This window comes from Oreochromis niloticus, linkage group LG3, assembly GCF_001858045.2.
Source record: "Oreochromis niloticus isolate F11D_XX linkage group LG3, O_niloticus_UMD_NMBU, whole genome shotgun sequence".
NCBI classification, from domain to species: Eukaryota; Metazoa; Chordata; class Actinopteri; order Cichliformes; family Cichlidae; genus Oreochromis; species Oreochromis niloticus.
In genome coordinates, this window is record NC_031967.2 from 26,838,947 (window position 1) to 26,859,538 (window position 20,592).

At 37.9% G+C, this 20,592-nt stretch overlaps 2 protein-coding genes across 2 annotated transcripts; both read left to right on the forward strand.

The window, feature by feature from the left end:
• The first annotated feature begins 21 nt into the window (after positions 1-21).
• Positions 22-6,125, forward strand: LOC109198767 (GTPase IMAP family member 4-like). The gene is made up of 3 exons (XM_019354134.2): positions 22-73; positions 537-2,143; positions 6,072-6,125. The coding sequence occupies exons 1-3, from the start codon at positions 67-69 to the stop codon at positions 6,123-6,125; spliced, it is 1,668 nt and encodes a 555-aa protein (XP_019209679.2). The 5' UTR covers positions 22-66.
• Positions 6,126-16,885: 10,760 nt separating this feature from the next.
• On the forward strand, positions 16,886-20,248 carry LOC102079921 (uncharacterized). Its single transcript, XM_019354150.2, has 4 exons — positions 16,886-16,996; positions 17,676-17,822; positions 18,032-18,091; positions 18,327-20,248. The coding sequence occupies exons 1-4, from the start codon at positions 16,990-16,992 to the stop codon at positions 19,679-19,681; spliced, it is 1,569 nt and encodes a 522-aa protein (XP_019209695.1). The 5' UTR covers positions 16,886-16,989; the 3' UTR covers positions 19,682-20,248.
• Positions 20,249-20,592: the final 344 nt, after the last annotated feature.

Below are 20,592 nucleotides of genomic sequence, written 5' to 3' on the forward strand. Positions count from 1 at the left end.
TATCAAAAACATCAAGATACATGACAATTGTCAAACTCTTCTCTCCACTGATTAATTTTAAACAACATGTCTGGTAAGTTTTTTTTATTACCCTAATCCTTTGCAAACATAACAACAGTGAATTAAAAAATAAATAAATAAAATTGAAGATAAATGTCCTATGAAAATATACCTGGACGGTGCCTTAAGAATATTGTGAGCAAATTGTAAAATGTTGCACCTAGCCGTACAGTCTCATTTAATAAGGACACATAAATTTTGGGATTAATTATTTATGAATCATATTAATCTACTAACCTGACTACATTAAATATTTGATGTGAGTAATGTTTAGTGCCCTTCCTGGAATAAATAAATTAATGAAACATTAAATAAAATTTAAGAAAACACCGTTTTGACCACAAAGCTTTTGGTCAGGTGTTGTCAATGTATGGATCAACTTTCAGGGCCCTGAAGTTGGGGCTTTCACAAAGACTTTCTTTGGGCAAAGAATTACATTTTCTTCTAATTCATTTTTTGTCTTCACTTCCTTCCAGAGGAAAAAATGTACAGGATTGTTCTGCTGGGAGACAGTGAAGCTGGGAAAAGCAGCCTAGCAAACATCATATTGGGAGAGGACATATTTAAGGTTGACAATACTGAATGTCAAACTATGTCCAGATCTGTTCATGGAAGAAGGATTACCCTGATCAACACTCCTGATTTCTCTGACCCAGGTAGATCAGAGGAGCTGAAGCCTGAAATACTGAGGTGCATCACTGAGTGCACTCCAGGGCCTCATGCTTTTGTCATTGTGCTCAAAGTGGAGAAATCCACAGAGCAGCAGCAGAAGGCTGTCATTGAGAAAATAAGCCAGTATTTCTCAGAGGAGGTTTTCAAATATGCTGCAGTTGTCTTTACTCAGGATGGCCCAGACTCAGATGAAATGAAGATCAAAGAGTTCATAGATCAGAATAAATATCTGAGTGATCTGATGAAGAAGTTCAAGAGCCGATACCATCTCTACAACCAACAGGGTGATAACATCAGCAACCAGTCTAAAGTTGCAGAATTGCTCAACACAATAGACCAAATACTTAAAGAAAATAAAGGAGAGTTTGACATTAACAAGATGTTGCCCCAAGGAGACCCTTGCAATAAGGCTAACAGCAGTGGATTGTGGGATAGATTGTCCAACTTTGCAAGGCCTGCAGCAGAATTGGTCGCAAATGCTTTCTTTAAGCCAACCCCTGGAACAACAACTGAGGCAGAGGATGAAAGCAATGAACTAGAAAGAGAAACAGAACAAGCAGGAAAAGGAAAAGCAGAGGAAAAGACAAAAGAGACAGAAAAAGATGAAGAACCAAATGAAACGGGGAAAGAAATAGAAAAAAAACAAGCTGCACTAGATGCAAAAAAAGAAGGCCTGCAAAAAGAACCAAAAAAAGGAAAAAATAAAACAAAGCAACTAGTAAGCAATGGATTAGATATCATGCTGACTGCCTTATTTGGGATCTTTTTAGCAGGAGTGGTCTTGGGGGATAGAGTGGCATTCACAATAGGAGTCATAATAGCAATACTGATAGTAGCATGGATGATGCCAAAAATAAACAACCTACAAGAATGGGTAATGAAAGATACAAGCAAAGTACCAGAATGGGTGATGCAAGAAAAAAACAAATGGGTAATACAAAATTTAAGCATAATAGTCGAATGGGTAATAAAAGAAGTAAGCAAACTTGCAGAATGGTTAAAGCAAAAACTAAGCAATTGGGCAACGCAAAACATGATCAAAGTAGCAGAATGGGTAATGCAAAAAGTAAGCAAAGTTCTGGAATGGCTAATGGAAAAAACAAATAACATAGCAGAGCATGTAATAAAAAAAGTAAGAAAGTGGCTAATGGAAAAAATAAACAAAGTAGTAGAAGGGGCAATGCAAAAAATCAGAAAAGTAACAGAACTGGTAATGCCAAAAATACACAAGGTAGCAGAAGCGGTCATGCCAAAAATAAGCAAAGTAGCAGAGGTTGGTGGTGGATTAGTTAGCAATGTGGGTGCTTTATTTGGCTCCTTTTTAGGGTTGGGGGGAACAATATTAGGGGGTGGAGCAGCGATAACAGAAGTACTGAAAACAGCACTCCAAACAGCATCGGACATTAAAGCAGTAGGTATAGGACCATGGCTAAAGCAAAACCTAAGCAAAGTAACGGAATGGGTAATGGAAAAAGTAAGCAGAGTAGCCAAACGGGTATTTGAAGAAATAAGCAAGTGGTTAATGCAAACATTAAGACCAGTAGTAGAATGGATGATGCCAAAAATAAACAAAGTAGCAGAATGGGTAGGTGTCGGAGCAGAAGTACTGAAAACAGCACTCCAAATAGCATCGGACATTAAAGCAGTAGGGATAGGACCATGGCTAAAGCAAAAACTAAGCAAAGTAACAGAATGGGTAATGGAAAAAGTAAGCAAAGTAGCCAAACGGGTATTTGAAGAAATAAGCAAGCGGTTAATGCAAAAATTAAGCCCAGTAGTAGAATGGATGATGCCAAAAATAAATAAAGTAGCAGAATGGGTAGGTGTTGGAGCAGAAGTACTGAAAACAGCACTCCAAACAGCATCAGACATTAAAGCAGTAGGGATAGGACCATGGCTAAAGCAAAAACTAAGCAAAGTAACAGAATGGGTAATGGAAAAAGCAAACAAAGTAGCCAAACGGGTATTTGAAGAAATAAGCAAGCGGTTAATGCAAAAATTAAGCCCAGTAGTAGAATGGATGATGCCAAAAATAAATAAAGTAGCAGAATGGGTAGGTGTTGGAGCAGAAGTACTGAAAACAGCACTCCAAACAGCATCGGACATTAGAGCAGTAGGGATAGGACCATGGCTAAAGCAAAAACTAAGCAAAGTAACAGAATGGGTAATGCAAAAAGTAAGCAAAGTAGCCAAACGGGTATTTGAAGAAATAAGCAAGCGGTTAATGCAAACATTAAGACCAGTAGTAGAATGGATGATGCCAAAAATAAATAAAGTAGCAGAATGGGTAGGTGTCGGAGCCGAAGTACTGAAAACAGCACCCCAAATAGCATCAGACATTAAAGCAGTAGGGATAGGACCACTGCTAAAGCAAAAACTAAGCAAAGTAACAGAATGGGTAATGGGAAAAGCAAGCAAAGTAGCCAAACGGGTATTTGAAGAAATAAGCAAGTTGTTAATGCAAACATTAAGACCAGTAGTAGAATGGATGATGCCAAAAATAAACAAAGTAGCAGAATGGGTAGGTGTCGGAGCAGAAGTACTGAAAACAGCACTCCAAATAGCATCGGACATTAAAGCAGTAGGGATAGGACCATGGCTAAAGCAAAAACTAAGCAAAGTAACAGAATGGGTAATGGAAAAAGTAAGCAAAGTAGCCAAACCGGTATTTGAAGAAATAAGCAAGCGGTTAATGCAAAAATTAAGACCAGTAGCAGAATGGATGATGCCAAAAATAAATAAAGTAGCAGAATGGGTAGGTGTCGGAGCCGAAGTACTGAAAACAGCACTCCAAATAGCATCGGACATTAAAGCAGTAGGGATAGGACCATGGCTAAAGCAAAAACTAAGCAAAGTAACAGAATGGGTAATGGGAAAAGCAAGCAAAGTAGCCAAACGGGTATTTGAAGAAATAAGCAAGTTGTTAATGCAAAAATTAAGCCCAGTAGTAGAATGGATGATGCCAAAAGTAAATAAAGTAGCAGAATGGGTAAAGCAAAAACTAAACAAAGTAGAATGGTTAATACAAAATGTATACAAAATAATAGAGTGGATAAGAAAAACAAATCAGTCTCTGCAAAACCAGTCTCACAGGAGTGGAGTGATACTACTGGTGTTTCTTTTGTTCTCATTGCTTGTAGCATGGCTTTTTCACAAAGTGCCATATGCTGAGATCCTCATCTTATTACAGATTCTGTTGCTTGTTATTATTTTTTTTGTCAAACAACACTAGGCAGATATATTGTGCCAGATGTGCCTTATGTACAAGTCCTCACTAACACTGAACAAAGTTATAATCAATTAAAATTGGGATAGGGATTCTGTTTGGACTCTAGATAATTTTACCTGTTCATTCAGAGTATTTTAACTACTTTCTACATTTATGTATCTACATTAGTTAATATAATGAAGTCATGGAATCAGTGGATACTGTATAATGTAAGCTAAACATATGTAAGTTTGCACTATAATGTCTGATTTTGTTTTATCTCCAACAAATCTCCTATATTATGTGTTATCTAAAAATAAAAGAAAGGAATATCTTTGGTATTTTTTGTTGTACTGTGCATCTGGAAATACAGAGGCAGAAGACAGGCATCAGGCCTGAGTGCTTGAGATACTTGAGACCAAGTTTGCATTCATGCCACTAGGTGTATTTTTAGGAGTTTTTGTTGGTTTGATAATGCCATCCTAGAGACATCCTGTACTTGTCCTTTATTCAGCTTTTCAGTTCAGGAACAGTTTGAAAATCATAAAGTCAAGTGACTGGAGAGAGCACTCAGAATGAGACACAGCCTTAAATGAATATGATGTTCAACAAACTTGAAGTTAAACTATGCACTGTCACCAGCAGACTCCAGTGTCAGACATCAGAGGTTTACTGTGGACTGATATGATAAACAAATTAAAAGTTAGATTGATGAAGTGCTTGTGATAAAGAATCGAAAGAAGGCACACTCTCTGGGGCTAAGCATCAGGATGTAATAATACAGATCGGTCTGTAATTTTGTGGACAACAAGACATTTTTGCATCTGTACAAGACCACTGTGGACTTTAAATCAAATCATCATCATCATCATCATCATCATCGTTTATTTATATAGCACTTTAAAAACACACAAGGCTGACCAAAGTGCTGAACAATAGAAACATAATAGATACCATAAGAATAATAAATACGATAAAAATAATAAACATAATAAACATAGCAAAAACAATAAAATATAAGTAAATACAAGTCAGTCAACCACTGAGTCAAAAGCCAGTGAATAAAAATGCGTTTTCAATCTGGATTTAAAAACCAGCACTGATGTCGATTGCCTAATGTGAAGAGGAAGGTTATTCCAAAGCTTAGGAGCCACAATAGAGAACGCTCGGTCGCCTCTCAGTTTCAGCCGTGATTTGGGGACTGAGAGCAACAGCTGCTCAGCTGACCGGAGCGAACGAGTGGGGACATAGGGCTTCAGCAAATCAGACATATATGCAGGTGCCAGACCATTTAAAGATTTAAAAACCAATAAAAGAACTTTAAAATGAATCCTAAATTCAATTGGAAGCCAGTGCAGGGAGGCCAGAACTGGAGTAATGTGCTCAAATTTCCTTTTACCAGATAAAAACCGTGCCGCAGCATTCTGTACTGAATTAAAGTTGAAAGTCTGTACTCAATACATGATTGAAGTGCAGACTTTCAACTTTAATTCAAAGGGTTAAATTTTAATAGTACTACTGGACTCTGAAACACACACACTTTTTATAGTTTGTGCTGTGCAATAACAGTTTCCCATTGCATTGAGCAAAGCATAGCACAATAACAGCCAACTGGCTGGAAAGCAATCAAATGTGCTGTGGTGCGTCATACATCTGTGCCACAACTAAAAACAGTCAGCAGTGCTCCACCTGCATGATACACAGTGTAGGTAGAGCAATGCTTTTCCACTCCTGAGTTGCCTGTTGTTTTGCCAGAATCTCTCTGAGGCAGTCTGAAAGTCCATGGCCTCTCTGAACTCCTCCCACACCCGAGTTTTTGTTTCAGCCACCACCAGAGCTGCGTTCCACTTGGGCTGTCGGTACCTATAGGCTGCCTCTGAAGTCCCACAGGCTAACCAAGCCTGATAGGACTCCTTCTTCAGTCTAATGGTTCCCTTCACCTCTGGTGTCACCATCTAGTTCAGGGGTTCCCACCACAACAGGCACCAACCAACACATCTCTTCACCTGAGTGTACAGAACTTACAGCTATATATCTGATGATGCGATTACATGATTGATCATCAACATGCGACCAAACTGCGGTTTGCACAGAAGTCTCACTCTCGTTGCCCATTGAAATCTCCCATAAGGATGACAGTCTCCAGGAGGAGCACCCTCAAGAGTCTCCACCCCTGGATGGATGAATGGATGGATTAGTTAGGGGAGTGAAACACTTGCTGAGGCAGGAGAGACTGTTAAGTTTGTTGAGTTTAACACAAAAAATAACAGCTGTGTATCATCTGCATAGCAAAGGCAGGAAATTCCATTAAAACCATTAATTATATGGCCCAAAGGTAACAAACAAACAAATGAAAAAACAACAACAAAAACTGAACTGCTCCAAGGGTTAAGCCCTGGGGAACTCCATCTACGAGGAGTGCAGATAAGAACATACATTGATTAATATGAATTCTGAATGATATCTTGGATAGGTATGATGAGAACCATTTGAGCGCACCAACCCAATTTTATAATATGTTAAGAAGAGTAGAATGATCAATGGTATCAAAGGCTGAAGTGAAATAAAGCAGGATTAAAAGTAGAACTTAATCCGATTGCATAAGAATAACATTAGGGATTTTTAATAAGCGAGGGCTGTGGTTTTGTTGTTACCTGGATTGAAATTTATCAGAGATGCTGTTTCTTAAACTAGTTAAAGGAGCTGGTGAGTGACAACTAAGGATTTTAGAAATAAATAGGAGTTTGTAAATGTCTGTGTAATTATCTAAAACAGAGGGATCTAAGGAGCTTTTTTTGAGCAGGGGAAGACACTGGCTGTTTTAAAGTAATCTGGTACGCAGCCAGATGAAAGGGGCCTGATTTTTTATGGAGCTGGAAGAAGATGAAAAGTAGGGAGAGACAACAGGCAGAAACTCTGTGTGTGAATCTGTGTGTGAACTCTGTGAATGTTCTAGAGGTAATTATTTCATTGTATTCTGACCCATTATGATGATATTACAGAAATATCTACTGTTTTTGTCACGGTTCTGGGTCTTTGACACAGAGTTTTTAAATTAGAATTTTGAATCTTGTTAAGTCTAATTGTTCTAAGTTTTGAGAAATAGTTTACATTCTTAGGTTCTATTTATACAGTTTGGGTACTCTGTGGTTATGAGTTATTCTGATACCTATATTGTTCTCCCCCTTTGTATTATGCATCTCTAGTTTAGTTTAGAGGGGTTTTTTTTGTTTATTTGTTCCCTTTAGCATTTCCATCTTGTCCTCTCATCTTTTTTTTTTTATTTATTTCTTCTATGTTGCATCAGTTTTGTCGTTCTGCCTGTTTATTGTTTTGTTTGTGCAATGCTCATGTATCTTAGTCATGGTCTCTCTAGTAGTTACTTCCTGTGTTTTTTGATAGTTCCTCGTCTGGTGTGCATTATGTTATACCAAGTTTAAATTTTGGGGTTTAACCTGTTAAGGACAAAAACGTAAAGAAAATTCTTCATCAAGACTTGTAATCAGAGCTGTCCTACTTAAGTAGTGGGTTAACAGCTTGGTGGTGCGGTGGTTAGCGCGGTGGTTAGCACTGTGGCCTCACAGCAAGAAGGTCCTTGGTTCAAATCTGCAATCCTGCTAGTTTTCATTGGATTCTCTCTGGCTACTTAGGTTTCTTCCCACATTTAAGAGTTATGTAGTTATTGACAGTGTTGGGAAGGTTACTTTTAAAATGTATTCCATTACAGAATACTGAATACATGCCCCAAAATGTATTCTGTAACGTATTCCGTTACGTTACTCGATGAGAGTAATGTATTCTGAATACTTTGGATTACTTAATATATTATTGTGCTGTTTACAACTACGTGAATGTACTATTCCTGTGATTTATTACTGATACTGAAGGTCCACGGCTCCGAACCGTAGTAAAGGGACCTGTGGCTAATACGGTGGGTTCCCTGTCGGGCTGGTAGCCGAAAAATAGCTTTACTTCGTTGTCTGGGTCAACTTTGCTTGCCAGAGACAGAGAGAGGCGCTGAAAGACTGCTCCAACGGAACTTATTTTTTTCCGGAGGAAAACACGAACACAGTGTACAGTTGAGTCTTAATAGCTTACTTACAAATGGGTTCGTCAGGCACTCTTCTTGGCTGCAGTGGTTATTATTATATTTACATGCTTCCAGCTCCCGTTTTTGCTCCGTGACAGCTCGGACTTTTCCTTTCTCTCCCTCCCTCGCTCACAGACACATAACGTGTATGGTAGTCCATTCTCCCTGCAGCACGGACTACACTGCCCATGAGGCTACATTCTTTAGGGCCATGCCTGTAGCATTCTGTCTATTAGCTTAGCACAACAACAACAACAAAAAAGCGCTCTCTCACCCAGGAAACACGCGGAGAGAGAGCGCGTCACCCTGTAACCATGGCAACCGTAACGCTGCCGCCTGGAACAACAGAACATAGCTGTCAAACAAACCCAAACAGTCCTGACCCGCGACAATATGAAACAGGAAAATACCGCCGTGTAATCCATTTATTTCAACAAAGTAACGGTATTCTGAATACCACCTTTTTAAACGGTAACTGTAACGGAATACAGTTACTCATATTTTGTATTCTAAATAACGTAACGGCGGTACATGTATTCCGTTACTCCCCAACACTGCCAGTATTATAGAATGAAACCAAAGATCAAACCCTGTTTTCAGGTCTAGAACATGGGAATAGAGAAGCTGCCAGAGAATTCAACTTTAATGAATCATTGGTACGGAAGTAGAGGAAGCAAGAAGAATGAGTTGAGTAAAGTTTGACTTATCTGACTGTTTTGTTTTGCTTAATGCGCTTTATAAAATATGGTAACTTCTACCTTCCTTTAGCATGTCCAGAAGTCGAACTTTTTGTGCGATGGTTAACATCTTCCTCTGCCTTTTGGGTGCTACTGCAGGTGCCTTTGACTGTGCAAAATGTTTCGTCGACTGTTGTGTTTGTTGGGGAGAAAACTTACAAACATACAGTACAGCAGTTTAGAGTCACACTGTCATGAAACACTGTGTGCAGGCAGGAGAAGGACCCAAACTCAGCAGAAAGGGGACTTAAGTCAAAATATAGCTTTATTAACGGAATGGGAAAATGGTGATACAAACATCAGTATGAAGCTAAACTGGGAAAACTACACTCACGGGGAAGGTCACACAGCTAAGATGGAGGATGCGACACAGAACTGAGGGAGATGGAGACATACATACACATAAGGATAACGAGGGACGTGGGAGCACACAGGAAGCACAGCTGATGCTAATAATTGTAACAAGACAGGGCAGGAGCAAACACAACGTGATATAAACTGATGGGAGACTATCAAAGTAAAACAGAGAGTAGTACACAGAGAGGCAGACAGGAGGAGAGAGAGAACACGGGGAGAGCACAGACATAACGGGCTGGGGAAAACATGCAATAAAACACAAGGAGGAGAAACGAGGCATGGGAATTCACAGATACACGGAGGGGGAGACAGGGGGTAAAGACACAAGGGGAAATCTAATAAACTAAACTGAACAACCTAGGAACCGTGGAATAAATAATGAACAAAATATAAAAACACAAGAAAACTAAGAACACTGGGTCAAAATGACCATGACATACACTGCTAACAATCGAAGATTTATGTAAATTTGACAAGCTGAACGCATTCTGTACTTTACAGGAGACACGGCACGAGATTGATTGACAATGGTCTACAGCCAATCGGGACGCAGAACACAATGCGCTGTAAAAAAACAAAACAAAAAGCATGCGAGGCCGCAAAAGGTGAACCGCGTTATAGCGGTATTTGTGTTATTTCATCTATTACATTATATACGGTATACAGCACCTGGACCACAAAAATATGAATATGCACAGAAACATTAATAAACAATCTTAATGTTGTGTGTGTGTGTGGTCGAGAGGCTGTAGAGTCCGAGTGTGTATGTGTCTGAGTCAAGAAATGTACTTGATAATGAGGGTGGGAAGCCGCAATAACGGACAGACAGAGATGGATCTGGGAGAACTGGGCCATTTGCAGCCCCCAAGAGTACCGAAGACCTGAGAGGTTTCAAAATTATTTTGAGACCTTGCCTCACCCTATCAGGCCTATTGACATCACCTGATGCAAGATGGGAGTAGGGATTGAGGATCCTGGGAATGGATCTCAAAACTGCATTGTAGGTGGCAGATAGTAAGGGATGCCACCGCTAGGATTTAAACACATGCATTCTCCATCTTTTGGTTTTAGAACTGTAGAAATTTCTCAGATGAGAGGTGAAACATCTTCACAAAACTTAAAGAAGTAAAGTCGTTTTCTGTCCAAGCTCCGTAGACACTCAAATAAATAAAACACTTGGGGTTTTACCAGTGTCTACTATGATTTGTGACATTTTATATTCAAATGTAAAATTCATTAAATCATCACTGATGGAGAAACAAACCTTTCTTAGATAAACTAAACCAGCTCCACTCTGATCTGAGTCAGTGCACTAAAATCTAATCCAGTCTACAAACAACCATGTTGGTAACAAACATGAGAGTCCTCTGATCACATGACCTGAAATGGTACAAATGACTGATGCTCTGTTCTTCTTACTAAAACGTGTTTATGGATCAGTATGAATCAAACAATAGAAGTCAGTGATGTACTCACAGAATAGGCCCAGCTCACAGAGCAAAGTGGCTCCCATCCTCACATCCAGCAGTGACACGTCTGAAAACTTCTACAACTTTCTGTAAAGAGAGAGAGTGAAGCAGCAGCACAGCAGATACCAAAGAACTGTGAAGGAAACAAAGAGTTTTTAAAACTTCTCTCTGCTTCCTTCCTTTTCTCACAGAAATAAAACACCTTAACAGGATCTCACCACAGCATGACGTGTTTATGCTCTTTTATATTTTTGGTGTACCCCATCTCTCATCCTAAACCAGCTGAGATAGGCTCCAATCCATCTGAGAACCAGAACTTTATAAACAATTAAGAAAATAGATTCATAGAAGAATTAAGTAAACCTAAAAATACATCTGAACTGACAAAGCTGAGCTTGACTCATTTAAAGTATTTCATTACACTAATTTTTTTAACATGAAATTGTGGTTTGGTGATAAATTCACCCACATGATGTGAGTGAGCTCAAGCTAAACAGAAATAGTGTCCTTAACCAGAAGTGGGCATGAGGCAAGAGGAAGTCCTGCCCCCTCTCTCAGATTATATCTGTGTTACTTTAAAAGTGCTGCTGTGTTCATGGTGATGTCAGCTGGGCTGAGTTCCTGAGGCTCATGGGTAATGGTTTTGAAAACAAATAAACTTTAAACATGTGACAGAGGTGTAAGTGTGGCATGCTAAACTTGACATTTGTTGCCCACATCAGTGTGACAAAGTTTCACTTTGTACTTCATACTTTACAGAAGAAGAGGAAGAAAATGGAAAAAAAAAGCAGAAAAACGATGTTGCTTCACATGCAGTTACACCTGTTTTTTTATTTCACCTGTATTTTTATTTATATTTATTCTTAAATGGGCATCTGCTACACACGGAGTGTGCCCACTTAATACAAACAGGACAACTCACTGGCAGTGGGTGTTTCCCCTTTTCTGGCTTCTGGAAACCCTTAAAGAGACAGAAGCTTTAATTTCATAAAAAAAAAATAAACTCACAAGAGATACCACAGAGTGGGATTTCTTCAGCACCTTTCTAGTTTTAATGACTATTAAAAGTTAAAACTGCCACATTTAAAAAGCAGTTTATTCTGTACAATTTAAGTATTTTAAATTTCACAGCAATTCTGAGATCACCAGATAACCTGAGATGCACAGCTGTGGACTGGAAAATCAGCTTACTATTTTTATGCAGTACAAATATATGATGCAGATGAGCTAAACAGCTTCTGTTGAGGAGCTAAATAAAGCTCTATTATAACTTAAAGAATAATCCTCAGTACAGAGTAGAGTATGACCTTCTGAATTTAGTTCTTTTATTTAGTTAACGATAGTTTTTATGTGGTCCTTAGTGACTTACACACAGTGTTGGGAAGGTTACTTTTAAAATGTATTCCATTACAGAATACTGAATACATGCCCCAAAATGTATTCTGTAACGTATTCCGTTACGTTACTCAACGACAGTAACGTATTCTGAATACTTTGGATTACTTAATATATTATCATGCTGTTTACAACTACGTGAATGTACTATTCCTGTGATTTATTACTGATACTGAAGGTCCACGGCTCCGAACCGTAGTAAAGGGACCTCTGGCTAATACGGTGTCGGGCTGGTAGCCGAAAACTAGCTTTACTTTGTTGTCTGGGTCAACTTTGCTTGCCAGAGACAGAGAGAGGCGTTGAAAGGCTTCTCCAACGGAACTTATTTTTTCCGGAGGAAAACACGAACACAGTGTACAGTTGAGTCTTAATAGCTTACTTACAGCTGGGCTCGTCAGGCACTCTTCTTGGCTGCAGTGGTTATTATTATATTTACATGCTTCCAGCTCCCGTTTTTGCTCCGTGACAGCTCGGACTTCCTTTCTCTCCCTCCCTCGCTCACAGACACATAACGTGTATGGTAGTCCATTCTCCCTGCAGCACGGACTACACTGCCCATGAGGCTACATTCTTTAGGGCCATGCCTGTAGCATTCTGCCTTTTAGCTTAGCACAACAACAACAACAAAAAAGCGCTCTCTCACCCAGGAAACACGCAGAGAGAGAGCGCGTCACCCTGTAACCATGGCAACCGTAACGCTGCCGCCTGGAACAACAGAACACAGCTGTCAAACAAACCCAAACAGTCCTGACCCGCGACAATATGAAACAGAAAAGTACCGCCGTGTAATCCATTTATTTCAACAAAGTAACTGTATTCTGAATACCACCTTTTTAAACGGTAACTGTAACGGAATACAGTTACTCATATTTTGTATTCTAAATACGTAACGGCGGTACATGTATTCCGTTACTCCCCAACACTGGTTATTGAAGATAAAATAGGTTAATTGGTGAACATTCTCTCTGTGTTAGCCCTGCAATAGACTGGTGACATTATGTATCCTGGCTCTAGCCCTATCACATCTGGGATAGGGTCCCTGCAACCCTGATAAAGATAAGAGGATGGATGGAGTGGAATGTATGTTATTATAAACCAATTAAACTCTAAACATGTAGTTTTTAAGTGACCAAGTAGTATTGGGGTTAAAAGCTATTGAATAGTGTTGGAATAAAGTGAGAAAATTGTGAAGGATTAAAATATTCCAAGAGCTCAAATTACTTAATATGAATATGTTCCAATCACATTTTATCAACACAAAATGCACAGGGTTGCTGAATATTAATAACTTGTGTTGATTTAACTCAGGTGTTTAAGTTGCTGCCAAAGCAAAACATCTGTGTGTCCACTATTGAATTAAGTAAATCCAACATGTTCTTTTTTCAGTGTGGCAGAGGCCGTAGCCCCAACAACCAGAATAACATTGAAACAACTAGCTTAGTGTACCAACACACAAAAGAAGCAACTGCTATCACAAATACAGATTAACAAGGTGCAACACAAATGCGATGGCAAGGGGAAACCAGGACATCAGGTCAGGTGGAGATATAATCCAAGTAAGAATCTGACTGCACTCCATTTTTGAACCAGCTGCTTTTTCTAAAGATGCACCCAGCATGGCTAACTGAAGGTCGGACAGTCTTGATCCTGATCCCATCCAATTACCACCAATAACTTGCCTCAGCACAACCTGGAAGCTCCTGTAGGGCATCATAGCAGCTAAGATAAACAGGCAGATGGCTCATTACATTAGTGGGGCACAAAAAGGAATTGGCAGAAACACCAGAGGGATACCACCTACTGGTAGATAGAGCTTTCACTCTACTGTGTAAACAGACTGACCAACTTGTGCACCACCTGGATTTACTACAAGAAATCAAATGATTCACACTTGGAATATAATAGAGCTTTATAAAACTAATTAAATCTATACAAGAGCAAAAGGATCCTAAGAGTCTTCTTCAGGAATTCGATGGGAGTACAGCCTGGTGTTGTTTGACTGAGGTAATTGACTATAACAAAGCAGATGCACTGTAGGACTGTTTACTGTTTGCTTTAAAAATAACAGCTATAATATTATAAACCTGTTTAGAGTAAACTATTTCAAAACAGAAATCCTGCAAACCTAATTATAGGATAAAATACAAAAAAATCTTTAACCATAATATATGTAAAATATATTATGGTTACTACTTGTTTGTGGGTCTTTGTACATCCAGTTTTGTATTTAATAACTGAATAGCATACTTTCTCCTGAAGCATACAGGAGCAACAAGTTCAAGGTGGGGGAACGTCTCAACACAAGGAAGAAGGGGAAAAAAGGCTGTCACGTTAGAGTGTTTGAAATACTTGTGACCAACTTTTCATGAATGTCAACAAGTGAAATGTTACTTTCATTTTTTTGGTGCAGTAGTACCTGTTGTAATAATTTTGCTGAAGTAGCAGAAAAAGTAGAGGAATTCTAATAACAAATAAAAAGGTATTTGACAAAGCAAGAGCAGTGCAACCTTGTATGATTTCAAAAAGCCGAAATCTTTAGGATTCTGGAATTGTTCTTTGTGCAGTGAGAAAATAGAAACAAAAACAAGTTAGATGCAGTACTTATGTATACAAAGAGTCAACAGAAAAAAGTAAGTATGCCCTTTTTAAAATTTTAATTTTACCTGAAAGAACACAAAAACAACACAAATTACACTGAGTCATTATTCATTTAATAAAAACTAAGTGAAAATGCAGAAATAATAATTTCACCTTTAATTCAAGGACTTTTGGATGAACCATTTAGTAATTACAGTGATATTTTTTATACAGAAGGTCTTGTCACATCCAAGAAAACAACAGCACAATAGAACAAAAGCTCTGAAAGACAATAATTTCCTGGTTGAGCAAAGTGTAGCACAGCACAATCATGCCAACCAGGGAGCATTCACGCACAGCGTGGTTTGACACTCATACACATTTGCCCTGAACATTAGGCTAATGGTCAGGGCAGAAACTGTAACATATTTTAAGATGCTCAAAATTAAATACACAAACTAAAATAGATTTGCCATCAGAGCCACCTTCAGTTTACTTAATTTACTTAATGATGGCACCTTCACTTTCTTCTTGTTTGTTAGTTTTTTTGTTTTGTATTTAAAAAGTGAAAGCATCCTCTCTTAGAGCATACAAGAAAAAAACAGTTCTGGGTAGAGGAAGTACTAAGAACAAGGAAGGAGGAAGAAAACAAAAAAACATAAAATAATAAGATAAGGCAGACATCTTTGAGAGTCTTTGAGATACTTGTGACCAACTTTGCAAAACAGTTAATGCAAAGTTTTTGTAAAACCCTTGAATTAAAGATGAAAGTCTACAAAGTATACAGAAGCAAAACTGTGGACAAACTGTTTAGTAAATACAGTGATTTTTCTGTACAAAAGGTCTTGTCACATACAATACAACAATGGCCCTGCTGAACTCAGAAAGACAATAATTAGTTGAGCAAAGTGTAGCACAGCACAATCATGCCAACCAGGGAGCATTTACACATGGCGTGGTTTGACACATTTGCACTATCAACAAAAATAAAGGGTATGGGAGCATGTAGGACACGTACAGTAAAGACCATGAGAGATGATGTGCAGTGCCAATTTTGGGATAAGTGGTCATTGCAGTGCACACTTCTTTCTTCATTAAATACAGAAACTAAAATAATTTTAATATAATAATTTACTATCACATCCACCTTCAGTTTACTTACTGATGGCAGCTTCAGTTCCTCCTTGTTTGTTTGTTTTTTGTTTTGTATTCAAAAAGTGAAAGCATCCTCTCTTGGAGCATTCGGGACAAACCAGTTCTGGGTAGAGGAAGTACTGAAAACAAGGAAGGAGGAAGAAAAACAAAGAATGAAAAAGATGCTTATGGTTTTAGAGTTTGTTGATCTGTGAAATTCATGAATGTGTCAGCAATGTCAATAAGGAAAGCCATCAATTTCAGAAAGGCTCATTATTCACAAGTGAAAAAACAAAATATATATAAAAAATAAAACAAAGCTCTAAATCTCAGACTCCACAGGCTTCATTTACCATTCATGAGTTTAATTAGAAAAAAAAAAAGACTGAACATGTATGGCTTGTTTGTTCTCTAAAAAAAATATGAAAGCTGAAAAAACCCCTCATAACTATTGGAATAATGTTCTTTGGAGAGAAGAGACTGAGGTGGAGGTGTTAGGTGTGCAACATGTGGAGAAATCCAAACCCAGCATATCAGCATAAACACCTCACAGCACCACACGGTGGTGGGTTAGTTTTGCAAACACAAGAAATGAAAACTTTGCAGTTATTGATTTGACCATAAGCTCCTCTGTATGTCAAAGCATTCTAGAGTAAAGTTTGTGATGCCATCTGTCCAACAGTTAAAATTTGATAGAAATTGAGTCATGCAACTTCAACAGCACTGTGCATAAACCATTCATGACAAAATCTGGAATTTCAGTCATTAGATTACATGTATTTTCCAAATAATTTTATTATGTAAGTGAAAGTAAAACATTACATTTAAGGTAATCAGGTTGCATGTACTAAAATCTACTTGTTTTACTTTATTATGCACCATACATATTTTTCAAAATTATTATTATTCAAAATTATTGCTTCATGTTTATAAAGGCAAACAATCATTGTTTCATTTTTTATTATTTGAAAGCAGAGTGAAGTAATTACACCCGTGGAAGAATACCAGGACTGGGAGATTGGTGTTACCCCTTGAAAGACTGAAAGAAAAACTTAAATCCCAACAAAGAAATTAAATGAGTGGCAATTAAGTTATTTGTTTTAAGACTTTATTAATGCAAAGAGGAAACAAAATGCTGCATATATTTAGTTTCCTCATGAAGGGAAACCCCCAGCTGTCCACACCCCCAAAATGCACATATTTCTAACAGCAGGTGAAACTAACCTGGAGAAGCAACAAGACACACAACAGATATCAAGCTCTGCTCTTTGCTGATTCACTGCAACCAACATGCCTGGTGAGTTCTTTTAATGCTAAACTTCTGCAGAAATAACATATTTGACATATTAAATATTTTAGATAAATTATTATTAGAAACGATGTGCCCACACAGCCTGTTTAAAGAAATTAAGTTAAGTATACAGACCTCTGCAAAATAAAAAGCCAATAACAAATTTTATATTTGAATTTAACCCTGTAAAACCCAATAGCCAGAAAATTCAGATTTTTTGGAACTGAGATGTTTTTTAATCCTTATAACAAAATCCACAGATTGTGCTATATCATGCTGTGTATGATATATTTATATTATATATTTATTATATATTTTTTGTATCACATTTGGTACATTGGGCATTTTTGGCAACTTTTGCAAGTACTGATCATGTCAATGAGAAAAAAGTCACAGAAACTCACGTATCAAATATGATACAAAGGGGATTATAAGGCTAAAGTGAAAGTCACAGGACTGTTTTGAACTTCATTTTTTGGTGATGTTTTATTAGGCAACTCCAGAAGACGCATAAAGACAGATTATTACTTTAATGGTTGTTATTTGCATGGTCTGTATGGCAACACAGAATGAAGCTTTGAGTTTGCCTTTAGTAAATGCCTTTTCTCTCAATCTTTGTGTGTATATGTGTGTGTGTTGTTGTTGTATCTATTAATTATAAACTGCTATTAATCTGTTGTACAAGGGTCAGAGAAGTTGTCAAAGGATGTATGGATGAACTTAACAGGCCCTGGAGTTGGGCCTTTGAGTGAGGCTTTCTTTGGGCCAAGTGTCACAGTTTTGCAGGAAAACATAGGACCAAAAGGAGTAACAGCGCAAGCAGAAGACACAGGTATTCCAAAAAAAATGAATAAATAAACACAGTATTTGTGTTTCTGTGTGTATCATTAAGCAATATAATCTACACCATCTATCACTAACTATTTCCTCTCTACATAATGTTGCAAATGATCTGAAATGGCATTAGTAATCATTTATGTGACAATATGAAAAAAAAGTCATAACAAATAACGCTATTCTTACGCATTTTGCCTTTTTTAGTTCCACCAAAAATGATTGTCATGGAAGGAAAAACAGCTCGGGCTCAAAAGTACATCAAAGGTAACAACATAATTGAGGAGTCATGAGTTTGACTAAGTTGCATTCCTTAAGTAAACCAAGCTTGGCCTGTTACAACAGAGTGCTCTCTTATTCTTATGCTTTGCTTAAATGAAATAACACAGGAGTCCTGGAGAGCATATTTAAATTTGGAATGTTTCTCCTTCTATGCTTTCTTTTCCCTCTAGTAACAGGACACACATTTTGCTATTTACTTATTGTCTTCACTCCCTTTCAGTGGAAAAAATGTACAGGATTGTTCTGCTGGGAGACAGTGAAGCTGGGAAAAGGAGCCTAGCAAGCACCATGTTTGGAGAAGATACATTTATGGTTGACAACACTAAATGTCAAACTAAATCCAAATCTCTCCATGGAAGAAGGATTACCCTGATCAACACTCCTGATTTCTCAGACACAGGTAGATCAGAGGAGGAGCTGAAGCCTGAAATACTGAGGTGTATCACTGAGTGCACTCCGGGGCCTCATGCTTTTCTTATTGTACTCAAAGTGGAGAAATCCACAGGGCAGCAGCAGAAGGCTGTTATTGAGAAAATAAGCCAGTATTTCTCAGAGGAAGTTTTCAAATATGCTGCAGTTGTCTTTATTCAGGATGGACCAGACTCAGATGAAATGAAGATCAAAGAGTTTATAGATCAGAATAAATATCTGAGTGATCTGGTGAAGAAGTGCAAGAGCCGATACCACATCATTAATAATTACACCCGACAGGGTGACAACATCAGCAACCAGTCCCAGGTTGCAAAGCTGCTCAACACAATAGACCAGATAGCTGCACAGAACAAAGGTTGGTGCTACACTAGCAAGATGTTGCCACAAGGAGGCACCCACAATAAGGCTAACAACAGTGTCTCTAAGAATAAGATGATCAAATTGACAGGCTGTGCAGCAACTTCAGTGGCAAAGGCTTTCTCTGGGCCAGCTGTTGTAGTTTTAACCCCAGGGACAACAAACAGAGCAGAGGAACCAAATGAACAGGAAGAAGCTATATCAGAAATGAAAAACAAAGGTTCCCTGACAGAAGTGACAAGCAAGGTAGATGGAGAAACAACAAAGAAAACAGGAGAAGAAGAAGAAGCAGTGAAGACAAAAGAAGATCTTCTTCTCCAAGGAGAAAGAGAAGACGGCAATGCTCCTCGAAAAGCAGAAGCAGCAGGAGGACTGGAGTGCTTTGTACGTTTTCTGTTTGGTGTTGCTGTAGCAGTAGGAGTACCATTATTAAAGGAGGGAGCCGTATTTATAGTATCAGTCATAGCAAGAGGGATAGCATTAGTGACTTCAGCTTTGGACTCTACACAAAATGCAGCAGAAACAACAGATGTAGACACAGTAAGAGCTGGAGGGCCAGCAGCAAATGTGGTAGTCTTAGGTGATGGTAACGTACCAGAATGGGCAAGATGGGCAATAGAAAAAACATTCACTATAATAGAGTGGATAAGAAGTGATTTTGAATTGGTGATAATTGTTTTCCTCTCATTACTTCTGACATGGTTTTTACTCAAAGTACCGTTTTTTGGGACCCTTCTGGTAATTTTGCTGTTTGTGGGTTTTTTTAAGATTCATGACATGATATAATTACAACACTAGACAGAACTGTATGATTGTGTGACTGGTTTAATTTAAAGACCAACACCATACATGTTTTAAAAGATACAGGATGCATGATATGGTCACAAATATTGTTTAAGTCGTTGTTTCTTTTGATTTGTTGTTTTTCTTAAAAATAGATATTCTACTCCATGAAGAAAAAAATCATTTTTTTCTCTTTGTCTATCTTTTTTGTCGTAAAATCATATTTTCAACAGAAATTATATTCCAAACATGTATACATGTCTTGTAGTTGATTCAGTTTACTATAGGTTACTGTACTTGTGCCCAAGTCTACTTTTAGATTTTAAAAATAAAAGCTATAATCCGATCAGAAATTAGTGTGGACTCAGTTTAGGCTTTCTCTTTTTTATCATATGCTGATGTTCCACCAAAGATTTATATCTGCTTTTATGTAACGCTCTAAAATAATGCAATAATATGGAATTAGTAATTACATCTTAACATATATTTTGTCTTTTAGTCTGTATGTCTTTGAGTAAAGTGTATCAACCTGGTATAAAGTTTCTTTATTATGTGTAAACAAGCAATAAAACAAATAATTTAGTGTGTTTTCATTGTTTCATTAATCACACCTAAGGCTGAAACCACGCCCCCAAAAACCTTATCTGGCGTCTCTATAATGACATCAAACTCTAAAAATCTTGGTGCATTATATTTACATTCTCAGAAATAGTGTAATGTAAAAAGGACCGAGATAGACACAAATATATCCCATCAAGCCTGCTGATGGGCAGCAAAGTATGCATATAATCCAAACCACTGATTTTTTATATATTTGTACTGTTTTGGTCAGCTTGTAAAGTTCACTTTCACTCTGCCAAATACAGAAAACAAACAAGTAGCACTCGAGGAGTCAGAACTCAATAAAACTATCA

Excerpts from the sequence above, each read along its gene's own strand:
- LOC109198767 (XM_019354134.2), top strand. Across the intron at positions 2,144-6,071 it reads CAGCATCGGACATTAAAGCA|GATGACAGTCTCCAGGAGGA; the intron begins GTAGGTATAGGA and ends ATCTCCCATAAG.
- LOC102079921 (XM_019354150.2), top strand. Across the intron at positions 17,823-18,031 it reads AGCGCAAGCAGAAGACACAG|TTCCACCAAAAATGATTGTC; the intron begins GTATTCCAAAAA and ends TGCCTTTTTTAG. Across the intron at positions 18,092-18,326 it reads GGCTCAAAAGTACATCAAAG|TGGAAAAAATGTACAGGATT; the intron begins GTAACAACATAA and ends ACTCCCTTTCAG.